Here is a 27,899-nt window from a genome sequence, read left to right on the forward strand (position 1 = left end):
ATTGTGGGTAGGGGAAGTGGTATTTAACAGCTTACTGTGGTGCTCTTTGCCTCCTCCTGCTGGTCAGGAATGATATTCCCAACAGTAATTAAGTTGATCCGTGGACTCACCGTGTCAAGAAATAAATACATTTATCAGGTAAGAATAAATAGTTTTTTATTTGTCAACTTGCCCGGGGTTAAATAATAATTACTGATTAATTCAGTCTGGTGTGTTATAACGCCCTCGAGGGGCGGGGCTGTGTTTAAGGAGTCTTACACTGCACTCGCTTTATCGGCAGATAGAGCTATTTACATGCTATCGCACAGCTTTCACTCTGTCTGTCCGGATAGCGCTATAACTGCGCTCCGGGTTTGTTTGGGACATAAGGTTCTCGGAGTGAAGGGCGTTAGATTACCTCAGCTAAATTTCTCTGAGGTCCAGTCAGTGCTGTTTGTTGTACGTTTACAATAATAACAATTTAAAGTGTCAGTATGTTTTTCCTCCTTACTCCTATTTGTCTTATATCACGGAGTGGAAGACCTTCATGTGTTAAATACGTTTTTTTCTCCTTGCCATATTATATATAGCTAAAAGGAATGGAGAATTTCATTTGGGCAGATCACTTCCGGTTTTCGGAAGTTATGGTACATCGGCGCTCATGACGCATGTATATGCAGGCTTGTACTTTAGTTGCCTGCATACTGAGAAGAGACCGTATTAGAATTTACAGTGGAAAGGTTTGAGACAAACGGCCAGAGACTGGGGGTTCAATCAGCTACTGACACGCCAATGAGTAGAGTGTGCTCTGATAGTGCACTGATAATTTATAATCTTATATAATTTGTCATGTTAGTCCTCTATTTAAAGAGACAGTAACATGACTTTGAATGAAAATACACACAATACATAGTCACTTTAGGGTTACAGATACTGTATAATATTGTCATGTATTAATGTTTTATTATCTATTCTGCTTATTCTAAAGCGACAGCTGTTAGCAGTCTGGTGACATTGGTCTATCCATGACCCAATTTTCTATTTATAGTGTCCAAAATGATTTATGACCCACAGGCAGTGCTCTGCGGTTCCCTGCAAGGACATTCTCTTGGATGTTCATAGCAATGTTCGATTTTTAATATTGTAATACCTTTGTTATCGAATTTTCATAATCTAATTGCAGGGCCTTATTTGTTTATTCATCCTTTATGAAGTTGGATGGTACAAAAAATTTAATTCGGTCATAGACACAAAGATGAGTCACTTTCAAAATTAAAGGGACAGCACTGTTTCTGTTCTCTGTACATTATAATATATGTATTTCAGCTGTTTATTTGTTATTCCTCCTTTGCGACTGAGGATGAACAAGCACACACGAAATTGAGTTACGTTTCAGTTTCAAGGAACAGTATCGTTTTCCCATGTCACCTTTATTAACATTGGTTCAAATTTATTTTTCCTTTTGAACCTATTCTACGGCGATTGCTGTTTGGGAATCTGTTGTCATGGGCCACAAATTTCCCCTATAGCCTCCATCGAAATTTTATGGCCCACAGGCAGTGTCCTGTTTTTCCTTCTAACTCCATTCGGGGATTATGATGCACCCTATATTTTTACATAACGTGATATCATGGGTTTTCCATATATTTGCAAGATTGTTTTCCCATAGCTGTATCAGCTAAGAGGCTTAACAAATTTCTCATGGGGGAAGAAGTAGTGTTAACTCTCTACAAGAATTTCTATACCCTTAAAGTTTAGTCCCCTGAACGGATTTTTGACTGGGGCACACGCCAGGGTTATATTGAAACCATCTGTGTACTTGCCTACCATCACTGGTATGAGGGTATTTTGGTTGGGGATCCAGAACTGGATTAAGCTTCAATTGGCTAATCCCTTTATTTTAATTTTTCCTTCCAGTTATTCAACCTGGGAGCATAGGTAACTCTTGGCACCTTAGGGTTAGAGTTTTGTTTTGCGAATATGTGTTCTAAGTTGAACACATGACCTGCTATTGATTCATTTATTTTTCTCTCAGAGGAAATTTCTGCATTCAGGTTGTCGGAAGATCGTTATACTATGTAGGCGTTCCCTCAGACCTGGGATACCGATTGGGGCTAGCTGGAAGCTAGCTCAGCATGCTAATGCACTGTTACTACTATGCACAGTAGCAATCCGTGGGTTGCAAGTTTACTCAGTCTTTTTCCTCCTTTTGAGGTCGATATACTGAGCAGCACCTGCGTTCTTACGCTGTGTAGAGATCTACCCTTTTTGGGAGTAATCTGTTCTGTTCCCATTCAGGAACATGGACTGGTGTTTTAGTTAGTCCTATTTTGATCCTTTTTTTCCATTGATTCAGGAGGGTCAATTAGGACTACCGTGCAATTACGAAATGCATATCTTCATGTTCCTATCCACTGAGTTAATTTCAAGTTTTCTGAAGTTTGTCTTATGGACAGACTTTTCAGTTCATGGCTCTTCTTTTCGATCTGACCACGGCGCCCAGAATTTTCACAAGGGTTCTGGGGATTTGGCTGCGGTTTTCAGACCGCGGGTGTGGTGCCTTATCTGGACGATATTCTGATCCAGGCGTCCTTTTATCAGCTAACAAAGTCTCATGCCGGCATTGTTTTCTCCTTTCTAAGGACTCACGGGTGGAAGGCGACTCTGGAAAGGAGTCAGTTAGTTCCACAGACACGGGTTCCTTTCTTGGGAACTCTAATTGACTTTCTATCCATGGGGTTTTGTTTTGTCGAAAGTCAGAAAATTACACATTCTTCCGTTTGTTCGCTTTCATATCCGTCCTCTGCAACTGAACACACTCAGGCAGTGGAATGGAGTTTACACAAGTTTCTCTCCTCAAAGGAACCTAGAGTTGAGAGCTAAATTCAATTCTATGCGCTTCAGACTTGATCTCAGTTGGCTTCGACCTCATTCATCAGATTCTAGTCGGACAACATTACGACTTTAGTTTCATTAACATCAGGGTGAAACTAGGAGTTCCTTAGCAATGGCAGGAGTAGTCAAGATAATTCAGTGGGCGGATGCTCATTTTTATTATCTGTCGACAATCCACATTCCAGGGGTCGAAAGCTGGGAAGCGGATTTTCAAAACAGACAGTTTTTTTGGCTGGGAACCTGATTCTCAGATGGGGCGGGCCGGAGTTGGATCTTTTGTCATCTCGTCGGAATGCCAAGCTCCGAGATGCGGGTCCGGGTCCAGGGATCCCCAGGCCGAGCTGATAGATGCCTTGGCAGTGCCTTGGTTTTGTCAGTCTAGCTTATATGTTCTTTCCATTTGTTCTCCTTCCCTGGGTGATTGCTCGAATCAAACAGGAAAGGACTTTGGTAATCCTGAACGCTCCGGCGTGGTCTCGCAGGACTTGGTATGCCGATTTGGTGGACATGTCATCTTTGCCACCGTGGAAGCTTCCATTGAGCCAGGAGCTTTTCATTCAGGGACCCATCATTTGAATCTAATTTCTCTGCAGCTTATTTCTTAGAGATTGAACGTTTGATTTTATCTAAGCCAGGGTTTTCTGATTCGGTCATTGATACTTTGATTCAGGTACGTAAGCCTGTTACTAGAAAGATTTACCATACGATATGGCGTAAATATCTTTATTGGTGCGAATCCAAGGACTACTCATGGAGTAAGATTAGGATTCTTAGGATTTTATCCTTTCTCCAAGAAGGATTGGAGTAAGGGTTATCAACAAGTTCCTTAAAGGGACGAATTTCTGCCTTTTCTGTTACCCTAACGTCTGGCAGATATTCCGGATGTTCAATATTTTTGTCAGGCTCTGACTAGAATCAGGCCTGTGTTTAGAAAAATTGCTCCTCCTTGGAGTTTGAGTTTAGTTCTTAATGTTCTTCAAGGGGTTCCGTTTGAACCTGTGCATTCCATAGATATTAAGTTGTTATCTTGGAAAGTTTTATTTTTGGTTGCTATTTCTTCTGCTCGCAGAATTTCTGAGCTTTCAGCATTACAATGTGATTCTCCTTATCTTATTTTTCATTCCGATAAGGTAGTGTTGTGTACCAATCCTGGTTTTCTTCCTAAGGTTGTTTCTGACAAGGATATTAATCAGGAAATTGTTGTTCCTTCATTGTGTCCTAATCCTTCTTCTAAGAAGGAGTGTCTGTTTCATAATTTGGACCTAGTCCGTGCCCTGAAGTTCTACTTGCAGGCGACTAAGGGATTTCGTCAATCATCTTCATTGTGTGTTGTCTTTTCTGGGAAACATAGGGGTCAGAAAGCTACGGCTGCCTCTCTTTCTTTTTGGCTGGAGAGTATCATCCGTTTTGCATATGAGTCTGCTGGACAGCAGCCTCCTACACGTCTTACAGCTCATTCCACTAGGGCTGTGGCTTTCTCATAGGCATTTAAAAATGATGCTTCTGTTGAACAGATTTGCAAGGCTGCAACTTGGTCGTCTCTTCACGCTTTTTCCAAATTTGATGCCTTTGCCTCGTCCGAGGATATTTATTTGGGAGAAAGGTTTTTCAAGCAGTGTGCCTTCCGTTTAGGTTCCTGTCTTGTCCCTCCCTTTCATCCGTGTCCTATAGCTTTGGTATTGTATCCCATAAGTAAGGATGAAATCCGTGGACTCGTCATATCTTTGTAAAAGAAAAGGAAATGTATGCTTACCTGATCAATTTATTTCTTTTACAATACGACGAGTCCACGGCCCACCCTGTCATTTTTTTTAGACAGTTTTGTACTTATTTTTTATAAACTTCAGTCACCTCTGCACCTTTGGCTTTTCCTTTCTCTTCCTAACTTCGGTCGAATGACTGGAGGTGGAGGGAAGGGAGGAGCTATATATACAGCTCTGCTGTGGTGCTCTTTGCCACTTCCTGTTAGCAGGAGGATAAATCCCATAAGTAAGGATGAAATCCGTGGACTCGTCGTATCGTAAAAGAAATAAATTTACCAGGTAAGCATAAATTTCCTTTTTTTCTCCAATGGCTTCATGAAATTACCCCTGAAAATCTTTCTTTTGAGGTTTTGATTGGTCAATATAGATGACATAAAAGTGCAAAAAAGAAAATATACTAACGTATTACAGCATGTTATCACTGTGCTATTGCTTACACATAACTGTGTTTAACTATTGCAAATTCAACTCAAGAGCAGCAATGATGCTGGCACCTAACTGAATACATCTGGTGAGCGAAAGACAAGAGATATGTGTATAGGAACCAATCACCACCCAGCACCCAATAATGCATTGCAGCTCCTGAATCTGCTTTGTATGTGTTTCTACAGGATACCAAATGAACAAGGAACATTTTATTACAAAAACAAAAAGTCTTAAAATTATGTGTTCTATATTTACAAGGGGGGACAGTCTAATCAAAATTAAACTTTCATGATTCAGAGAGGGCATTCAATTTTAAAAAAGCTTTCTAATTTACTTTTATCGTCGAATTTGCTTGGTTCTCTTGGTATTCTTTGTTGAAAGCTAAACCTATGTAGACTCATGCTATTTTCTAAGACCTTGAAGGCCCCCTCTTATCTCAGTTCATTTACAGCTAGGCCAGGCTTGTTCATGTGTGCCATATAGATAACATTGTGCTCGCTCAGTAGCTTTTCTATATGAGTCAGCGCTTATTGTATAAAATGCAAGTCAGTCAAAAGAACTGAGATAAGGGGGCAGTCTGCAGAGGCTTAGATACAAGGTAATCACAGAGGTAAAAAAGTATATTAATATAACAGTGTTGGTTATGCAAAACTGGTAATAAAGTGATTATCTTTTTAAACAATAAAAACTCTGTAATAGACTGTCCCTTTAATTTTTTATTTCATATCACTTTACGTGCCATGTTTTATTACATATAATTTTTGATCAAATGATCATTTATATAAAATTATTTATCTTCTGGTCTTGCATACATTTATATAACTTTCAGATTTTCAGTTTTCTTTCATGTAATTAGCAAGAGTCCATGAGCTAGTGACGTATGGGATATACATTCCTACCAGGAGGGGCAAAGTTTCCCAAACCTCAAAATGCCTATAAATACACCCCTCACCACACCCACAAATCAGTTTTACAAACTTTGCCTCCTATGGAGGTGGTGAAGTAAGTTTGTGCTAGATTCTACGTTGATATGCGCTCCGCAGCAGGTTGGAGCCCGGTTTTCCTCTCAGCGTGCAGTGAATGTCAGAGGGATGTGAAGAGAGTATTGCCTGTTTGAATTCAATGATCTCCTTCTACGGGGTCTATTTCATAGGTTCTCTGTTATCGGTCGTAGAGATTCATCTCTTACCTCCCTTTTCAGATCGACGATATACTCTTATATATATATACCATTACCTCTGCTGATTTTCGTTTCAGTACTGGTTTGGCTTTCTACAAACATGTAGATGAGTGTCCTGGGGTAAGTAAGTTTTATTTTCTGTGACACTCTAAAGCTATGGTTGGGCACTTTTTTAAAGTTCTAAATATATGTATTCAAACATTTATTTGCCTTGACTCAGAATGTTCAACATTCCTTTTTTTCAGACAGTCAGTTTCATATTTGGGATAATGCATTTGAATCAATCATTTTTCTTACCTTAAAAATTTGACTTTTTCCCTGTGGGCTGTTAGGCTCGGGGGGCTGAAAATGCTTCATTTTATTGCGTCATTCTTGGCGCGGACTTTTTTGGCGCAAAAAATCTTTTCTGTTTCCGGTGTCATACGTGTTGCCGGAAGTTGCTTCATTTTTTTACGTTCTTTTGCGCCAAAAATGTCGGCGTTCCGGATGTGGCGTCATTTTTGGCGCCAAAAGCATTTAGGCGCCAAATAATGTGGGCGTCTTTTTTGGCGTTAAAAAAATATGGGCGTCGCTTTTGTCTCCACATTATTTAAGTCTCATTTTTCATTGCTTCTGGTTGCTAGAAGCTTGTTCTTTGGCATTTTTTCCCATTCCTGAAACTGTCATTTAAGGAATTTGATCAATTTTGCTTTATATGTTGTTTTTTCTCTTACATATTGCAAGATGTCTCACGTTGCATCTGAGTCAGAAGATACTTCAGGAAAATCGCTGTCTGGTGCTGGAACTACCAAAGCTAAGTGTGTATGCTGTAAACTTTTGGTAGCTGTTCCTCCAGCTGTTGTTTGTATTAAATGTCATGACAAACTTGTTAATGCAGATATTTCCTTTAGCAAAGTACCATTACCTGTTGCAGTTCCAACAACATCTAATGTTCAGAGTGTTCCTGATAACATAAGAGATTTTGTTTCTGAATCCATTAAGAAGGCTATGTCTGTTATTCCTCCTTCTAGTAAACACAAAAAAATCTTTTAAAACTTCTCTTTATCCAGATGAATTTTTAAATGAACATCATCATTCTGATTCTAATGATTCTTCTGGTTCAGAGTATTCTGTCTCAGAGGTTGATGCTGATAAATCTTCATATTTATTTAAAATGGAATTTATTCGTTCTTTACTTAAAGAAGTTTTAATTGCTTTAGAAATTGAGGATTCTGGTCCTCTTGATACTAAATCTAAACGTTTAGACAAGGTCTTTAAATCTCCTGTGGTTATTCCAGAATTTTTTCCTGGTGCTATTTCTAAAGTAATTTCCAGAGAATGGAATAATTTGGGTAATTCATTTACTCCTTCTAAACGTTTTAAGCAATTATATCCTGTGCCGTCCGACAGATTAGAGTTTTGGGACAAAATCCCTAAAGTTGATGGGGCTATTTCTTCCCTTGCTAAACGTACTACTATTCCTACGGCAGATGGTACTTCCTTTAAGGATCCTTTAGATAGGAAAATTGAATCCTTTCTAAGAAAAGCTTATCTGTGTTCAGGTAATCTTCTTAGACCTGCTATATCATTGGCTGATGTTGCTGCAGCTTCAACTTTTTGGTTGGAAACTTTAGCGCAACAAGTAACAGATCATGAGTCTCATAATATTATTATTCTTCTTCAACATGCTAATAATTTTATCTGTGATGCCATTTTTGATATTATCAGAGTTGATGTCAGGTTTATGTCTCTAGCTATTTTAGCTAGAAGAGCTTTATGGCTTAAAACTTGGAATGCTGATATGTCTTCTAAATCGAATCTACTTTCCCTTTCTTTCCAGGGTAATAAATTATTTGGTTCTCAGTTGGATTCTATTATCTCAACTGTTACTGGTGGGAAAGGAACTTTTTTACCACAGGATAAAAAATCTAAAGGTAAAAAACAGGGCTAATAATCGTTTTCGTTCCTTTCGTTTCAACAAAGAACAAAAGCCTGATCCTTCATCCTCAGGAGCAGTTTCAGTTTGGAAACCATCTCCAGTCTGGAATAAATCCAAGCCTTCTAGAAAAGCAAAGCCAGCTTCTAAGTCCACATGAAGGTGCGGCCCTCATTCCAGCTCAGCTGGTAGGGGGCAGATTACGTTTTTTCAAAGAAATTTGGATCAATTCTGTTCACAATCTTTGGATTCAGAACATTGTTTCAGAAGGGTACAGAATTGGTTTCAAGATAAGACCTCCTGCAAAGAGATTTTTTCTTTCCCGTGTCCCAGTAAACCCAGTGAAAGCTCAAGCATTTCTGAAATGTGTTTCAGATCTAGAGTTGGCTGGAGTAATTATGCCAGTTCCAGTTCTGGAACAGGGGCTGGGGTTTTATTCGAATCTCTTCATTGTACCAAAGAAGGAGAATTCCTTCAGACCAGTTCTGGATCTAAAAATATTGAATCGTTATGTAAGGATACCAACATTCAAAATGGTAACTGTAAGGACTATCTTGCCTTTTGTTCAGCAAGGGCATTATATGTCTACAATAGATTTACAGGATGCATATCTGCATATTCCGATTCATCCAGCTCACTATCAGTTCCTGAGATTCTCTTTCCTGGACAAGCATTACCAGTTTGTGGCTCTGCCGTTTGGCCTAGCTACAGCTCCAAGAATTTTTACAAAGGTTCTCGGTGCCCTTCTGTCTGTAATCAGAGAACAGGGTATTGTGGTATTTCCTTATTTGGATGATATCTTGGTACTTGCTCAGTCTTTACATTTAGCAGAATCTCATACGAATCGACTTGTGTTGTTTCTTCAAGATCATGGTTGGAGGATCAATTCACTAAAAAGTTCATTGATTCCTCATGCAAGGGTAACCTTTTTGGGTTTCCAGATATATTCAGTGTCCATGACTCTGTCTTTGACAGACAAGAGACGTCTAAAATTGATTTCAGCTTGTCGAAACCTACAGTCACAATCATTCCCTTCGGTAGCCTTATGCATGGAAATTCTAGGTCTTATGACTGCTGCATCGGACGCGATCCCCTTTGCTCGTTTTCACATGCGACCTCTTCAGCTCTGTATGCTGAACCAGTGGTGCAGGGATTACACAAAGATATCTCAATTAATATCTTTAAAACCGATTGTACGACATTCTCTGACGTGGTGGACAGATCACCATCGTTTAATTCAGGGGGCTTCTTTTGTTCTTCCGACCTGGACTATAATCTCAACAGATGCAAGTCTTACAGGTTGGGGAGCTGTGTGGGGGTCTCTGACGGCACAAGGGGTTTGGGAATCTCAGGAGGTGAGATTACCGATCAATATTTTGGAACTCCGTGCAATTTTCAGAGCTCTTCAGTCTTGGCCTCTTCTGAAGAGAGAGTCGTTCATTTGTTTTCAGACAGACAATGTCACAACTGTGGCATACATCAATCATCAAGGAGGGACTCACAGTCCTCTGGCTATGAAAGAAGTATCTAGAATTCTGGTTTGGGCGGCATCCAGCTCCTGTCTAATCTCTGCGGTTCATATCCCAGGTATAGACAATTGGGAAGCGGATTATCTCAGTCGCCAAACGTTGCATCCGGGCGAATGGTCTCTTCACCCAGAGGTATTTCTTCAGATTGTTCAAATGTGGGAACTCCCAGAAATAGATCTGATGACTTCTCATCTAAACAAGAAACTTCCCAGGTATCTGTCCAGATCCCGGGATCCTCAGGCGGAGGCAGTGGATGCATTATCACTTCCTTGGAAGTATCATCCTGCCTATATCTTTCCGCCTCAAGTTCTTCTTCCAAGAGTAATCTCCAAGATTCTGAAGGAATGCTCGTTTGTTCTGCTGGTAGCTCCAGCATGGCCTCACAGGTTTTGGTATGCGGATCTTGTCCGGATGGCCTCTTGCCAGCCGTGGACTCTTCCGTTAAGACCAGACCTTCTGTCGCAAGGTCCTTTCTTCCATCAGGATCTCAAATCCTTAAATTTAAAGGTATGGAGATTGAACGCTTGATTCTTGGTCAAAGAAGTTTCTCTGACTCTGTGATTAATACTATGTTACAGGCTCGTAAATCTGTATCTAGAGAGATATATTATAGAGTCTGGAAGACTTATATTTCTTGGTGTCTTTCTCATCATTTTTCCTGGCATTCTTTTAGAATTCCGAGAATTTTACAGTTTCTTCAGGATGGTTTAGATAAAGGTTTGTCCGCAAGTTCCTTGAAAGGACAAATCTCTGCTCTTTCTGTTCTTTTTCACAGAAAGATTGCTAATCTTCCTGATATTCATTGTTTTGTACAAGCTTTGGTTCGTATAAAACCTGTCATTAAGTCTATTTCTCCTCCTTGGAGTTTGAATTTGGTTCTGGGGGCTCTTCAAGCTCCTCCTTTTGAACCCATGCATTCATTGGACATTAAATTACTTTCTTGGAAAGTTTTGTTCCTTTTGGCCATCTCTTCTGCCAGAAGAGTCTCTGAATTATCTGCTCTTTCTTGTGAGTCTCCTTTTCTGATTTTTCATCAGGATAAGGCGGTGTTGCGAACTTCTTTTGAATTTTTACCTAAGGTTGTGAATTCCAACAACATTAGTAGATAAATTGTGGTTCCTTCATTATGTCCTAATCCTAAGAATTCTAAGGAGAAATTGTTGCATTCTTTGGATGTTGTTAGAGCTTTGAAATATTATGTTGAAGCTACTAAGTCTTTCCAAAAGACTTCTAGTCTATTTGTCATCTTTTCCGGTTCTAGAAAAGGTCAGAAAGCTTCTGCCATTTCTTTGGCATCTTGGTTGAAATCCTTAATTCACCATGCTTATGTCGAGTCGGGTAAAACTCCGCCTCAAAGGATTACAGCTCATTCTACTAGGTCAGTTTCAACTTCCTGGGCGTTTAGGAATGAGGCTTCGGTTTATCAGATTTGCAAAGCAGCAACTTGGTCCTCTTTGCATACTTTTACTAAATTCTACCATTTTGATGTGTTTTCTTCTTCTGAATCAGTTTTTGGTAGAAAAGTACTTCAGGCAGCGGTTTCAGTTTGAATCTTCTGCTTATGTTTTCATTAATCTTTATTTTGGGTGTGGATTATTTTCAGCAGGATTTGGCTGTCTTTATTTTATCCCTCCCTCTCTAGTGACTCTTGTGTGGAAAGATCCACATCTTGGGTAGTCATTATCCCGTCACTAGCTCATGGACTCTTGCTAATTACATGAAAGAAAACATAATTTATGTAAGAACTTACCTGATCAATTCATTTCTTTCATATTAGCAAGAGTCCATGAGGCCCACCCTTTTTGTGGTGGTTATGATTTTTTTGTATAAAGCACAACTATTCCAATTCCTTATTTTATATGCTTTCGCACATTTTTTTATCACCCCACTTCTTGGCTATTCGTTAAACTGATTTGTGGGTGTGGTGAGGGGTGTATTTATAGGCATTTTGAGGTTTGGGAAACTTTGCCCCTCCTGGTAGGAATGTATATCCCATGGACTCTTGCTAATATGAAAGAAATGAATTTATCAGGTAAGTTCTTACATAAATTATGTTGTTTTTTTTTTTTTTTTTTATTTATACTTTTATTTCACTTGAAATTGTCTGCATATTGCACAATACAACAACAAGCACAGGGATAAAAAATAAATAAATAAGGTAGTGTAGGGCATTTTTGTTCTATTTTTTTTATTTAAACAGCTTCTTTATTTATAATCTTGGTTGCACTTTTGTGATTAAACGGCACCAGGGCACCATTTATCTTTTCTGACCTTGTATAAAAGCTGCAGAAGGCTCTTCTATTCATTTAGGGGATATCATTCTTGTAGATTAGACTATTGATTGTCTGCTATAATTACCTTTTTGTATCTAACCATTATTTCGTTTGTAACTACAAAAATGTTCCCATATTCTTCCTTATTCTTTTCTGTGATCTTGCGATTGTCCCTTTTTTACACACACACGCATTAGTCTGACATTGAGGTAATGAAACCAGCTTTGACAATGGGCAAGAGAGATGCTTTGTGTTTTCTTAGTTTAGGTAAGTAAAGGTAATTCAGTAAAAAAAAAGAAAATGAAAACGTCTTTAGCTTCAGAGGTAGGGGATTGCATCATGTAAATTAAGCAATTGTTGCTACAATACCAGGTAACGCCAGCTGTCCAAGATTATGTTTTTTCCGATCTGGCTGAAAAATCTTAAATCAGAGCAGCAGAATATTTTGGTGATGTACAAATAACTTATAATAATAATAAAGTTTGGAATTGCTAGGGGAGAGAAGTGCAGATGTGGCTATATTGGAGGATCTGTGTTTTTTGGGGGGGTTATACATGTGAGATTCTTTCATGCGCCAAAGGATGAGGTCTGCCGGTTACTTGCCAGTGCGTACTAGAATGGTTCACCTCTGTGTAAATGTGACAGTAATGCTTTGGAAAGTCTTTCCCAAATTAATAATTGAAATAACTGTTATTTACTGTAAGGCAGAACACAAAGTGTATAACACTGAAGGGTCCTGATTAAATTCACTGAACCTAAACTCATTGGGGTCACAGTAAAGGGGGTTACAGAAACAGAGAACATCTGCAGGCAGAGCTTTAAAGTCACAAGTGTCATATCCATTTGTTTGGGTCAGTTTGTAATTGATATGTAATACAGTAATTCAGTCTATGTTTTCGTATACCATATTATTACAGCAGCCTCTTAACATTTGCTGAGAAAATTAACAAACATCTCATTTTCATGCTGGAATTAAACTATTTTTTTTTATTTTTTGAGGGTTTAAGATACATACAGATATATGTACATTAAATATGTATTGAGAAAATGATACAATCAACACTCTACATGTCAGTAAAATTAAATACTAGGTAATAATTGCAGCTAATACATGGTAATATAGAATATAGTAATACAGTTAACTGTCTAAATAGTATCTTAAGTATTAATTGTAAGATGTCAAACTTGAACCCTCTTTTTTTAGCCTCTTTAAAACAAATTAGGCCACTTTTGGACCTCCAATTTAACAGAGTATATAACAGGAGGATTATATGTATGTAAGGTCACTTTTGGACCTTAGAAAAATATGTAAACTATAGATATAGCATTTATATATGAATAATATAACTAGAATTGAGCTAAGGCTGCAACTCTATTAAATACACTATATAGTCTCATAAAGTCATTATTTAATGGCTTAGGTCAAATGACTCCTAGGGTATCTTGTTTGAATACGGTATAATCACTCATGGACCTTGGTAATAGTAAGTGTTAATATACATTTGAAAAAACGTAGATGATGGAGAGTTTGAAGCATAGTTAAACGTCACATTTGGGCCTTTGCAAAGAAGAAGAGAACACACTTAAGAATAAACCATGGATATTCACATACCAGCAGTTTAAAGACCTTAATAAAGCTAAGGTTGGGACTCTATTTGTATATATTTATGGACAAAACTAGTAGTGTATATTAGATATAGAACAAACAAAATATTACAATTACACAGCACTCATATAAATATATAGCTGAGTAAGCAGACTCTAGAATGGAGTATATTAGAATTAAAATGTTGCACAATAACTATAAAATTATCCCTCTACTGGTCAGAGAAAGTACAAATCTATAAAGAGTCTAGTAAATATGTATTACAATATCTAATAACAGCAGGAATATGCTAGTAGGTTAGCAGATATCCTAGACGTTTTCATAGGGTCACATATTAACTAGCGACTTAACTCCTATTAGTATATATGGCTAACAGGGCATATTGACTAATATCACTAAATAATAGTTGGCAAAATACCGGTAACCAAACTATGTGCTCTCAAATTATTACGGTGAGTTACTCTAAATGTTAATGATTTGAAATTGGACTAGAAAACATTGTGTCCTGTCGCCTTGGCCGCAGGGGGCAAATCAAGGGTAGCATTCATATAAACTATTCTCCCAGTAGGGCACAAATAGTATTAGGCAATACCATTATTGGAGTAAATATATGTCCCATGACACCTTAATATAGGTATAATTATGTTATGAACTAACTCAGAAATTGTGGGAGCTTGTAGAACCAAATGTGAGCCATTGTTCAAATTATATTAATATCCGAGGCTTGCAAGCCCTCTTTAGTAACACAGTTTGAGAAGATTCATTTGCAGTAGGTTACCTATCGGAGTAAAAGAAAAATGCATAGCTAGGGACTTTTACAGAAGGTGCTTCAAAAGATAATGGACAATTATTTTTCTTTTTTACCCCTGAGTACTATTAGTGCAGTAACATAGTGCAAAATGTTAAGTTAGCCCCAGGATCACATTTAGACCTGAAGGCAAAATATAGTTAAGTAAACAGTTTTTTTAGTTTGAAATTACAACTGACCCAAGAAAAAACACATCAAAACCAAAGTTAGAGCAGAATAGGAAATAGTCACCGGAGACCTTTTCACAGTCTCTAATATATCTCCCCACAAATTTAACAAAGTTTACCCCACTCCCAGTTTTGGCAGCGTAAAGTCCTCTAAACATAACTGAGAGACCTTTATTTTCTGTAAAATCAATCCCTGAGTTGGCAAAGGGGAAGTCACTGACCCAGTTTTATATGGTGGTAGTGCCCCAGAATGAGAAACCTCTGCCCTTTGGCTATCCATCTCATCTAGAGGGTTCTTAACAGCACTGTCCGCTTTAGTAGGATTAGGGAGCTCCCGTATACTATGATGGACAGTAACAGAAGGAGAAACTTGTCGATCTTCTGTTCCACTGGATTCAGCAAGTCGCGATGTTGACATCTCTGTAAGCCAGCCAGTATTCACATACAAAAAACTCAGGTCCGGTTAATTGTATCTCTCATTGCATGTCATGTTGTCGCCAGACCAGTATACCGTAGCTGGTAGGTATCAGACTTCAAGAGATGGCCTCACTCTTCTAGGATTATCCCTCCGATCAAATTGGGGACTAATTCTGTTATTAACCTCTGCTGGAGAGTTTGAGTGTCGAGTCACTGGAGGGTTCCCTCCTTTGGAGCAACGCGGTCTGCAGTAGAATTTTCCCTTATCTTAGGTGTAGGTTTAGGATTTATCAAAGCCTTCTCATCAGTCGACTGCGCGCCAAAGGGCAGCATAAGGGAACGATCATTACCATCCACTGCGCCAATTTGCAATAATTTTATCAAAGCTGTCAGCAACTAGGCATGATAGACTTTGGAAATGCTCCTCCAATAGATTGCATATAGCGTTTTCGAATATTTGCCAATTAAATGCCATGGCTCTAATGACAGATTTAAGGAGACAACTTTACAAGCTGTTATACCCGGGTTCACCGGGGGGGGGGGGTGTTAGATGAAAGCCTGGCCCTTTTCTAGGCTTTCACTGCGTACCTCCTCGTTCCAGTACTTCAGGGCAGAAGTTGGTGTCACAATCTAGATCAAATTGCTCAGCAGAGTCTGTAGCTTTAGAATATGTCACTCACGATCATAGATGGAGCCGTAGTCAGGCGATATGCAGCGGATATATAACCTAACTCCTCAGCCTCTAAAATAAGCGACCATCATGGCTGCCACCCGTAAGCATACCCCGAGTGAAACTATTTTGCTGTGCTTAAGGATTAATTAAGGAACTACAATAATTACTCCCAAGGTGTTTTGTTGACATCAATACCTTACCAGCAGTCCAATTTTATTTACTTATTTTACAGACAATTCATATTTCCCTTCCTGCTTAAAGGGACAGTAAAGTCATAAGGCGGCATTCATGATTTAAACAGAGCGTACAATTTCTCCAACATAGGTGTGTCCGGTCCACGGCGTCATCCTTACTTGTGGGATATTCTCTTCCCCAACAGGAAATGGCAAAGAGCCCAGCAAAGCTGGTCACATGATCCCTCCTAGGCTCCGCCTTCCCCAGTCATTCTCTTTGCCGTTGTACAGGCAACATCTCCACGGAGATGGCTTAGAGTTTTTTAGTGTTTAACTGTAGTTTTTATTATTCAATCAAGAGTTTGTTATTTTAAAATAGTGCTGGTATGTACTATTTACTCTGAAACAGAAAAGAGATGAAGATTTCTGTTTGTAAGAGGAAAATGATTTTAGCAACCGTTACTAAAATCGATGGCTGTTCCACACAGGACTGTTGAGAGGAATTAACTTCAGTTGGGGGAACAGTGAGCAGACTTTTGCTGCTTGAGGTATGACACATTCTAACAAGACGATGTAATGCTGGAAGCTGTCATTTTCCCTATGGGATCCGGTAAGCCATTTTTATTACAGAAAGAAAAAAAGGGCTTCACAAGGGCTTTCTAAGACTGTAGACATTTTCTGGGCTAAATCGATTTATATTTTATACTCCATAGCCTTGAGGAATTATTTTAATCTTGGGAATTATGTAAAATAACCGGCAGGCACTGTATTGGACACCTTATTCTCTAGGGGCTTTCCCTAATCATAGGCAGAGTCTCATTTTCGCGCCTGTATTGCGCACTTGTTTTTGAGAAGCATGACATGCAGATGCATGTGTGAGGAGCTCTGATACATAGAAAAGACTTTCTGAAGGCGTCATTTGGTATCGTATTCCCCTTTGGGCTTGGTTGGGTCTCAGCAAAGCAGATACCAGGGACTGTAAAGGGGTTAAATATAAAAACGGCTCCGGTTCCGTTATTTTAAGGGTTAAAGCTTCCAAATTTGGTGTGCAATACTTTTAAGGCTTTAAGACACTGTGGTGAAATTTTGGTGAATTTTGAACAATTCCTTCATACTTTTTCGCAATTGCAGTAATAAAGTGTGTTCAGTTTAAAATTTAAAGTGACAGTAACGGTTTATTTTAAAACGTTTTTTGTACTTTGTTATCAAGTTTTTGCCTGTTTAACATGTCTGAACTACCAGATAGACTGTGTTCTGAATGTGGGGAAGCCAAGGTTCCTTCTCATTTAAATAGATGTGATTTATGTGACACAAAATTTAGAGAAAATGATGCCCAAGATGATTCCTCAAGTGAGGGGAGTAAGCATGGTACTGCATCATCCCCTCCTTCGTCTACACCAGTCTTGCCCACACAGGAGGCCCCTAGTACATCTAGCGCGCCAATACTCCTTACTATGCAACAATTAACGGCTGTAATGGATAATTCTATCAAAAACATTTTAGCCAAAATGCCCACTTATCAGCGAAAGCGCGACTGCTCTGTTTTAGAAAATACTGAAGAGCATGAGGACGCTGATGATATTGGTTCTGAAGGGCCCCTACACCAGTCTGAGGGGGCCAGGGAGGTTTTGTCTGAGGGAGAAATTTCAGATTCAGGGAAAATTTCTCAACAAGCTGAACCTGATGTGATTACATTTAAATTTAAATTGGAACATCTCCGCGCTCTGCTTAAGGAGGTGTTATCCACTCTGGATGATTGTGAGAATTTGGTCATTCCAGAGAAACTATGTAAAATGGACAAGTTCCTAGAGGTCCCGGGGCCCCCCCGAAGCTTTTCCTATATCCAAGCGGGTGGCGGACATTGTAAATAAAGAATGGGAAAGGCCCGGTATACCTTTTGTCCCTCCCCCCCATATTTAAAAAATTGTTTCCTATGGTCGACCCCAGAAAGGACTTATGGCAGACAGTCCCCAAGGTCGAGGGGGCGGTTTCTACTCTAAACAAACGCACCACTATACCCATAGAAGATAGTTGTGCTTTCAAAGATCCTATGGATAAAAAATTAGAAGGTTTGCTTAAAAAGATGTTTGTTCAGCAAGGTTACCTTCTACAACCAATTTCATGCATTGTTCCTGTCACTACAGCCGCGTGTTTCTGGTTCGATGAGCTAGAAAAGGCGATCAATAATAATTCTTCTTCTTATGAGGAGATTATGGACAGAATTCGTGCTCTCAAATTGGCTAATTCTTTCACCCTAGACGCCACTTTGCAATTGGCTAGGTTAGCGGCGAAAAATTCTGGTTTTGCTATTGTGGCGCGCAGAGCGCTTTGGTTAAAATCTTGGTCAGCGGATGCGTCTTCCAAGAACAAATTGCTTAACATTCCTTTCAAGGGGAAAACGCTCTTTGGCCCTGACTTGAAAGAGATTATCTCTGATATCACTGGGGGCAAGGGCCACGCCCTTCCTCAGGATAGGTCTTTCAAGGCCAAAAATAAACCTAATTTTCGTCCCTTTCGCAGAAACGGACCAGCCCCAAGTGCTACGTCCTCTAAGCAAGAGGGTAATACTTCTCAAGCCAAGCCAGCCTGGAGACCAATGCAAGGCTGGAACAAAGGAAAGCAGGCCAAGAAACCTGCCACTGCTACCAAGACAGCATGAGATGTTGGCCCCCGATCCGGGACCGGATCTGGTGGGGGGCAGACTCTCTCTCTTCGCTCAGGCTTGGGCAAGAGATGTTCTGGATCCTTGGGCGCTAGAAATAGTCTCCCAAGGTTATCTTCTGGAATTCAAGGGGCTTCCCCCAAGGGGGAGGTTCCACAGGTCTCAATTGTCTTCAGACCACATAAAAAAACAGGCATTCTTACATTGTGTAGAAGACCTGTTAAAAATGGGAGTGATTCATCCTGTTCCATTAGGAGAACAAGGGATGGGGTTCTACTCCAATCTGTTCGTAGTTCCCAAAAAAGAGGGAACATTCAGACCAATCTTAGATCTCAAGATCCTAAACAAGTTTCTCAAGGTTCCATCATTCAAAATGGAAACCATTCGAACTATTCTTCCTTCCATCCAGGAAGGTCAATTCATGACCACGGTGGATTTAAAGGATGCGTATCTACATATTCCTATCCACAAGGAACATCATCGGTTCCTAAGGTTCGCATTCCTGGACAAGCATTACCAGTTTGTGGCACTTCCGTTCGGATTAGCCACTGCTCCAAGGATTTTCACAAAGGTACTAGGGTCCCTTCTAGCGGTGCTAAGACCAAGGGGCATTGCAGTAGTACCTTACTTGGACGACATTCTGATTCAAGCGTCGTCCCTTCCTCAAGCAAAGGCTCACACGGACATTGTCCTGGCCTTTCTCAGATCTCACGGGTGGAAAGTGAACGTAGAAAAAAGTTCTCTGTCTCCGTCAACAAGGGTTCCCTTCTTGGGAACAATAATAGACTCCTTAGAAATGAGGATTTTTCTGACAGAGGCCAGAAAATCAAAACTTCTGAACTCTTGTCAAATACTTCATTCTGTTCCTCTTCCTTCCATAGCGCAGTGCATGGAAGTAATAGGTTTGATGGTAGCGGCAATGGACATAGTTCCTTTTGCGCGCATTCATCTAAGACCATTACAACTGTGCATGCTCAGTCAGTGGAATGGGGACTATACAGACTTGTCTCCGACGATACAAGTAAATCAGAGGACCAGAGATTCACTCCGTTGGTGGCTGTCCCTGGACAACCTGTCACAGGGGATGAGCTTCCGCAGACCAGAGTGGGTCATTGTCACGACCGACGCCAGTCTGGTGGGCTGGGGCGCGGTCTGGGGACCCCTGAAAGCTCAGGGTCTTTGGTCTCGGGAAGAATCTCTTCTACCGATAAATATTCTGGAACTGAGAGCGATACTCAATGCTCTCAAGGCTTGGCCTCAGCTAGCAAAGGCCAAGTTCATACGGTTTCAATCAGACAACATGACGACTGTTGCGTACATCAACCATCAGGGGGGAACAAGGAGTTCCCTGGCGATGGAAGAAGTGACCAAAATCATTCAATGGGCGGAGACTCACTCCTGCCACTTGTCTGCAATCCACATCCCAGGAGTGGAAAATTGGGAAGCGGATTTTCTGAGTCGTCAGACATTTCATCCGGGGGAGTGGGAACTCCATCCGGAAATCTTTGCCCAAATCACTCAATTGTGGGGCATTCCAGACATGGATCTGATGGCCTCTCGTCAGAACTTCAAGGTTCCTTGCTACGGGTTCAGATCCAGGGATCCCAAGGCGACTCTAGTAGATGCACTAGTAGCACCTTGGACCTTCAAACTAGCTTATGTATTCCCGCCGTTTCCTCTCATCCCCAGGCTGGTAGCCAGGATCAATCAGGAGAGAGCATCGGTGATCTTGATAGCTCCTGCGTGGCCACGCAGGACTTGGTATGCAGACCTGGTGAATATGTCATCGGCTCCACCATGGAAGCTACCTTTGAGACGAGACCTTCTTGTTCAAGGTCCGTTCGAACATCCGAATCTGGTCTCACTCCAACTGACTGCTTGGAGATCTTATCAAAGCGAGGGTTCTCAGATTCTGTCATTGATACTCTTGTTCAGGCCAGAAAGCCTGTAACTAGAAAAATTTACCACAAAATATGGAAAAAATATATCTGTTGGTGTGAATCTAAAGGATTCCCTTGGGACAAGGTAAAAATTCCTAAGATTCTATCCTTCCTTCAAGAAGGTTTGGAGAAAGGATTATCTGCTAGTTCCTTGAAGGGACAGATTTCTGCCTTGTCTGTGTTACTTCACAAAAAACTGGCAGCTGTGCCAGATGTTCAAGCCTTTGTTCAGGCTCTGGTTAGAATCAAGCCTGTTTACAAACCTTTGACTCCTCCTTGGAGTCTCAATTTAGTTCTTTCAGTTCTTCAGGGGGTTCCGTTTGAACCCTTACATTCCGTTGATATTAAGTTATTATCTTGGAAAGTTTTCTTTTTGGTTGCAATTTCTTCTGCTAGAAGAGTTTCAGAATTATCTGCTCTGCAGTGTTCTCCTCCTTATCTGGTGTTCCATGCAGATAAGGTGGTTTTACGTACTAAACCTGGTTTTCTTCCGAAAGTTGTTTCTAACAAAAACATTAACCAGGAGATAGTCGTGCCTTCTTTGTGTCCGAATCCAGTTTCAAAGAAGGAACGTTTGTTGCACAATTTGGATGTTGTTCGTGCTCTAAAATTCTATTTAGATGCTACAAAGGATTTTAGACAAACATCTTCCTTGTTTGTTGTTTATTCTGGTAAAAGGAGAGGTCAAAAAGCAACTTCTACCTCTCTCTCTTTTTGGATTAAAAGCATCATCAGATTGGCTTACGAGACTGCCGGACGGCAGCCTCCTGAAAGAATCACAGCTCATTCCACTAGGGCTGTGGCTTCCACATGGGCCTTCAAGAACGAGGCTTCTGTTGATCAGATATGTAAGGCAGCGACTTGGTCTTCACTGCACACTTTTACTAAATTTTACAAGTTTGATACTTTTGCTTCTTCTGAGGCTATTTTTGGGAGAAAGGTTTTGCAAGCCGTGGTGCCTTCCATCTAGGTGACCTGATTTGCTCCCTCCCTTCATCCGTGTCCTAAAGCTTTGGTATTGGTTCCCACAAGTAAGGATGACGCCGTGGACCGGACACACCTATGTTGGAGAAAACAGAATTTATGTTTACCTGATAAATTACTTTCTCCACGGGTGTGTCCGGTCCACGGCCCGCCCTGTTTTTTTAATCAGGTCTGATAATTTATTTTCTTTAACTACAGTCACCACGGTATCATATGGTTTCTCCTATGCAAATATTCCTCCTTTACGTCGGTCGAATGACTGGGGAAGGCGGAGCCTAGGAGGGATCATGTGACCAGCTTTGCTGGGCTCTTTGCCATTTCCTGTTGGGGAAGAGAATATCCCACAAGTAAGGATGACGCCGTGGACCGGACACACCGTTGGAGAAAGTAATTTATCAGGTAAACATAAATTCTGTTTTTAAACAAGTTTCCAATTTACTTGTATTATTTAATTTGCTACCTGTTCTTGTTATCCTTTGCTGAAAGGTGTATCTAGTAAAGCTCAGGAGCAGCAAAGAACATAGGTTCTAGCTGCTGATTGGAGGCTGCATATATATACTGACTGTCATTGGCTCACCCATGTGTTCAGTTAGAAACCAGTAGTGCATTGCTGCTCCTTCACCAAATGACACCAAGAGAATGAAGCAAATCTGATAACAGAAGTAAACTGGAAAGTTGTTTAAAATGGTATGTTCTACCTAAATCATGAAAGAAAAATGTTGGGTTTCTTGTTACTCTAAGTCAGTTCAGTTTTTACTTTTTGGAGTTAGTTAGGCTGCGCTTGGAGTTCTGCTTCGGCTGAAGTGTTATTTTGCATAGATGATAAAAGTAGTAGTGTTTCTAGCTCTGTACAGCAATAGCCGATTTCTGCCGGCATGCGTGTTTATATCGTGCTTTCAATATATGTTATTTTCCAAGTGTTTTGAATTCCCAGGTAAATTCTTGGGTTGTCAGAAGATTTATTCTGAAGAGAGATTTTTCCACAAAGATGATTTTCTTTTTAATTTTCTTGACATTTTGATTTGATTGCCACAAAGGAAATCTAGAAGGGTCAAAAATACAGAACCAGAAAAGATCCTTGTGCCTTTGTTGATTTTATGCAATAGCAATTCCTTTTCATTTCAAACAAGTTATATTTCTCCTTCAGTTATAATGCTCCTATAAATATTTCTGTAAATCAGGATCCAGTAGCTTCTTTCGTAATTCTATATGACTCAAACATTACAGCCTCTGATTGGCTGTATTATCCCAGCCTCTGTGGGGTGCAAAAAATGCCAAAACTTAGTAAAGTTTTATATTAAAATTAACAGTTGCAATGTTTAATATACTGAATCAAAATAATAAAAATAGAAGCATCCACAAGGTACAGACACAATCAGATACTTAGTCATTGTATTCCTTTATTTATTGTGCATCAAGCTCAGATAGAGATAATACTAAAATATATATTTTTTTGTATTAGATTATGAGCGTCTTTTATGTTTTAATGAAATAGTTTTGCTCTGTATCCAGAACCGCCGTTACTTTTACAGTTTTCAGGGTTAACTCTGAAGAATATGGGTTTAATGTAAGAATATTTGTGATTCGATTCCTATCCACTGCAATTTTCCTAAAATATATTTTATTTTTTTTTAAAAATGGTAATATTTGCTATTAGTACATTATGTAGTAAAGGTGGTTTGTTAAAATATATAAATTATTATTTCAGACAAGTTGAAGTTTGGTAAACAACACAGCAGAAAAGGCCAGTATGGTGATTGGTTGTATAGCCGCAGTAGAAGTTATGTTACTTTCTAGATCACTATATAGAGCCCATCTTGAATAATGAGTTAAATTTTGAAGATATTTCGAGAAGGGTTAGATAACCTAGAAAAACTGTTTAAATGAGAGTTTCTAAAAGTTTGTACATGGTCTAAAAAAACAAAGCAAGGCAAAACCTTTAAATGTGCTGAGATTTATTGAAGCTGAGCATTTCAGCATTTGTTTTACAATAAGATGCACACACAGCAAGTGGTCATGATCTCAAGATATAAGTAGTTTGCATAAGCACTGCTATGACCCTTAATAATAATAATAATAATTATTATTATTGTTATTATTCTTTAGTAACATACATTTACAGTTTATTTGTTTTTTTCCTTTTAGACAGCCTCCAGTTAGTGAGAGCCATTGGAAGAGTCTTCTGCAAGATATGCTGGAAATGCAGCAAAATGTATACAGATGTTTGGATGCAGACACTTGCTATGAGGTAAGGGCATGACAGGGGGCGTAACAGTAGCTAACAATAGAAATGTTGTGTTATGTATCATAAGAGTTTGTGTCAGTAAAGCTTAATTCATTCTAAATGCTCTTCTCCCCTAAACTGACCTTCACTCTATGGTGGAGGAAATACATTAAAGGGACATTATACACTTATTTTTTCTTTGCATACATTTTTTGTAGATGATCTATTTATATAGCCCATAAAGTTTTTTTTTTTTTTAAAAATGTATAGTTTTGTTTATTTTTAAATAACATTGCTCTGATTTTCATACTAACCAAGACTAACCAAGCCCCAAAGTTTTATGTGAATACCGTCAGCTACCTACTCCAGCTTGCTGCTGTTTGTGTAAAGGTTCTTTATATATGCAAATGAAGGGGGAGGGGGAGTGTCTTATTTCCCACTTGCAGTGGGCTTTCCAGCTACCTTTTCAGCAGAGCTAAACTAAGAAAAAAAAAACTAAGTTTTTAAACCGTTTTATACTTGATTTTTATATCAGTATCTGTGCATCTTATTCTTTATAGTAGTGTCTATTACATGCAGTTACATGAAAAAGAGTGCATACTGTCCCTTTAAATAGGTGGGTACAACTACAATAGCAGGGTTATATATGCGTTTGTTGTTATCTTGTGCATTTCACTCTTTTTAACACTATTCTCTTATTTTAACACCTTCATTATATGTGCGGGTTAGGGAAGTTCTGCATCTTCACACTGTGCACCACCATCTTGGATTGTAAGTATTCTAGCCCCATGTGACAGAAGCGGTGCACAGAGCATTTATATTGTTAGTATCATGCACTTCAGTTTAACATGAATCAAACAGTGGGAGTTGTTTTTGCAGTGCTTGTATCGCTCTATATTATTTTCCTAAGGTTTTTTTAAACTGTGTAACAAAAAAAAAAAAAATTTTATAGCTTCCACTTTCTATTCTGCAAGCTAACCCAACGTGGAAGATGCATTTTTGATTTTTTTAAAGCAAACAGCTTCTGTCACAGGATGCAACAGATATGTTCATACCAAGATCGCGGACCCCGGTATATCAAGTGGCTTCTGTAGCGGGTTAAAAAATAATAATAAAGCAACAGCTTAAAGGGACATGAAACACAATTTTTTCTTTCATGATTTAGAAAGAGTAATTTTAAACAACTTTCCAATGTTCTTCTATTATCTAATTTGCTTCATTCTCTTGATACCCTTTGGTGAAAATCATATCTAAATAGGCTCAGTAGCTGCTGATTGGTGGCTTCACATAGATGCCTCATGATTGGCTAACCCATGAGCATTGCTATTTCTTCAACAAATGATATCTAAAGAATGAAGCAAATTAGATAATGGAAGTAAATTGTAATGTTATTTAAAATTGTATTCTCTATTTGAATCATGAAAGAAAAATGTTGTGTTTTATATCCCTTTAAAAGAAGGCTGCAGGTATAGAATGAAAACAGTACCACAGTGCGTAGTAACTATGCTATTGTAGTTGTACTCAGTTGCAATTTAATGCCCCTTTAATGTAAGTGCACTTTCATGGCATAGAAAAATCCATACAAAATATGATTTGAATGGTCTTTTTGTAATTGTGCAGTTAACTATTCATTAAGATTATTTCCCTCAATCTGTTATATATTCTGGGTAATGTCAGATAATTGGGTAATCCTAGGATTACCCAGGTAAAAGTGTGGTTAAGGCCCGATGTATGATCATTAATCTTCTCAGCGTGCGGAGTCACTGCATCCAACAAATATATAATGCACTGTAATTCCCCCATCTTCACTATGTTTTTTGCTTCCACCTGGGGGGTTCACTTGGGGTGGATGCCAGAGGATCGGCAGGGCGCCTTCCTTGAAACCCCCAGGTGGAGACAAAAGAAATAGTGTAGATGGGGGAATTACAGTATATATCGGGCTTTACCCATAGCCGCTTGGGTAAAGTCTGTTTTACCTGGTTAATCCTAGGATTACCTGGATTTCTTATTTTACCTGTAATATATATATATACTGTGTGTGTGTGTGTGTGTATATATAAAAGTGAGAGAGATTGATTGATTTTTAGACTGGGCATTGGGTAACCAAACAAAACATATATATTTTCTTTTACTTAGTACGTAAAGTTACAGGACACACAGCTTTTTTCTTTCATGATTGGAGTATTCAGTTTTAAACAACTTTCCAATTTATTTTTTATCACATTTGCTTAATTCTCTTGGTATCTTTTGTTGAAGGAGCAGCAATGCATTACTGAGAGCTAGCTGAACACATCTGGTGAATCAATGAAAGGCTGCATATGTGTGCAATTACAGCTAGCTCCCAGTAGTGCACTGCTGCACCATAGCCTGGGTATTATTTTCAGCTAAGGATATTAAGAGAATGAAGCAAATTAGAAAAAAGAAGTAAATTAGAAAGTAGTTTAGTATCAGATGCTTTGTCTTAATCAGGAACGAAACATTTTGGGTTTCATATCCCTTTTAAATATCAATGATTATGATATTTCTTTCATGTAATTAGCAAGAGTCCATGAGCTAGTGACGTATGGGATATACATTCCTACCAGGAGGGGCAAAGTTTCCCAAACCTCAAAATGCCTATAAATACACCCCTCACCACACCCACAAATCAGTTTTACAAACTTTGCCTCCTATGGAGGTGGTGAAGTAAGTTTGTGCTAGATTCTACGTTGATATGCGCTCCGCAGCAGGTTGGAGCCCGGTTTTCCTCTCAGCGTGCAGTGAATATCAGAGGGATGTGAGGAGAGTATTGCCTATTTGAATTCAATGATCTCCTTCTACGGGGTCTATTTCATAGGTTCTCTGTTATCGGTCGTAGAGATTCATCTATTACCTCCCTTTTCAGATCGACGATATACTCTTATATATACCATTACCTCTACTGATTCTCGTTTCAGTACTGGTTTGGCTTTCTACTACTTGTAGATGAGTGTCCTGGGGTAAGTAAATCTTATTTTCTGTGACACTCTAAGCTATGGTTGGGCACTTTTATATAAAGTTCTAAATATATGTGTTCAAACATTTATTTGCCTTGACTCAGGATGTTCAACATTCCTTATTTCAGACAGTCAGTTTCATATTTGGGATAATGCATATGAATTAATAAATTTTTTTCTTACCTTAAAATTTGACTTTTTCCCTGTGGGCTATTAGGCTTGCGGGGGCTGAAAATGCTTCATTTTATTGCGTCATTCTTGGCGCGGACTTTTTTGGCGCAAATTTTTTTTTCTGTTTCCGGCGTCATACGTGTCGCCGGAAGTTGCATCTTTTTCTTTCATGTAATTAGCAAGAGTCCATGAGCTAGTGACGTATGGGATATACATTCCTACCAGGAGGGGCAAAGTTTCCCAAACCTTAAAATGCCTATAAATACACCCCTCACCACACCCACAATTCCGTTTTACAAACTTTGCCTCCTATGGAGGTGGTGAAGTAAGTTTGTGCTAGATTCTACGTTGATATGCGCTCCGCAGCAGGTTGGAGCCCGGTTTTCCTCTCAGCGTGCAGTGAATGTCAGAGGGATGTGAGGAGAGTATTGCCTATTTGAATGCAATGATCTCCTTCTACGGGGTCTATTTCATAGGTTCTCTGTTATCGGTCATAGAGATTCATCTCTTACCTCCTTTTTCAGATCGACGATATACTCTTATATATATATACCATTACCTCTGCTGATTTTCGTTTCAGTACTGGTTTGGCTTTCTACAACATGTAGATGAGTGTCCTGGGGTAAGTAAGTAAGCTTATTTCTCCAACATAGGTGTGTCCGGTCCACGGCGTCATCCTTACTTGTGGGATATTCTCTTCCCCAACAGGAAATGGCAAAGAGCCCAGCAAAGCTGGTCACATGATCCCTCCTAGGCTCCGCCTACCCCAGTCATTCTCTTTGCCGTTGTACAGGCAACATCTCCACGGAGATGGCTTAGAGTTTTTTAGTGTTTAACTGTAGTTTTTTATTATTCAATCAAGAGTTTGTTATTTTGAAATAGTGCTGGTATGTACTATTTACTCAGAAACAGAAAAGAGATGAAGATTTCTGTTTGTATGAGGAAAATGATTTTAGCAACCGTAACTAAAATCCATGGCTGTTCCACACAGGACTGTTGAGAGCAATTAACTTCAGTTGGGGGAACAGTGTGCAGTCTCTTGCTGCTTGAGGTATGACACATTCTAACAAGACGATGTAATGCTGGAAGCTGTCATTTTCCCTATGGGATCCGGTAAGCCATGTTTATTACGATCGTAA

The 27,899-nt window shown here is 39.3% G+C and overlaps 1 protein-coding gene across 3 annotated transcripts in view; it reads left to right on the plus strand.

Annotated features, from left to right (window-relative positions):
- Nucleotides 1-27,899, plus strand: part of NBAS (NBAS subunit of NRZ tethering complex) — a 1,903,611-nt gene that overhangs the window by 850,737 nt on the left and 1,024,975 nt on the right. For all 3 annotated transcript variants that reach the window (XM_053709663.1, XM_053709664.1, XM_053709665.1), the window contains exon 29: nucleotides 23,536-23,638. In XM_053709663.1, the coding sequence (XP_053565638.1) occupies nucleotides 23,536-23,638 (103 nt within the window). The remainder of the gene's footprint in view (nucleotides 1-23,535; nucleotides 23,639-27,899) is intronic.

This window comes from Bombina bombina, chromosome 4 (genome assembly GCF_027579735.1).
Source record: "Bombina bombina isolate aBomBom1 chromosome 4, aBomBom1.pri, whole genome shotgun sequence".
NCBI classification, from domain to species: domain Eukaryota; kingdom Metazoa; phylum Chordata; class Amphibia; order Anura; family Bombinatoridae; genus Bombina; species Bombina bombina.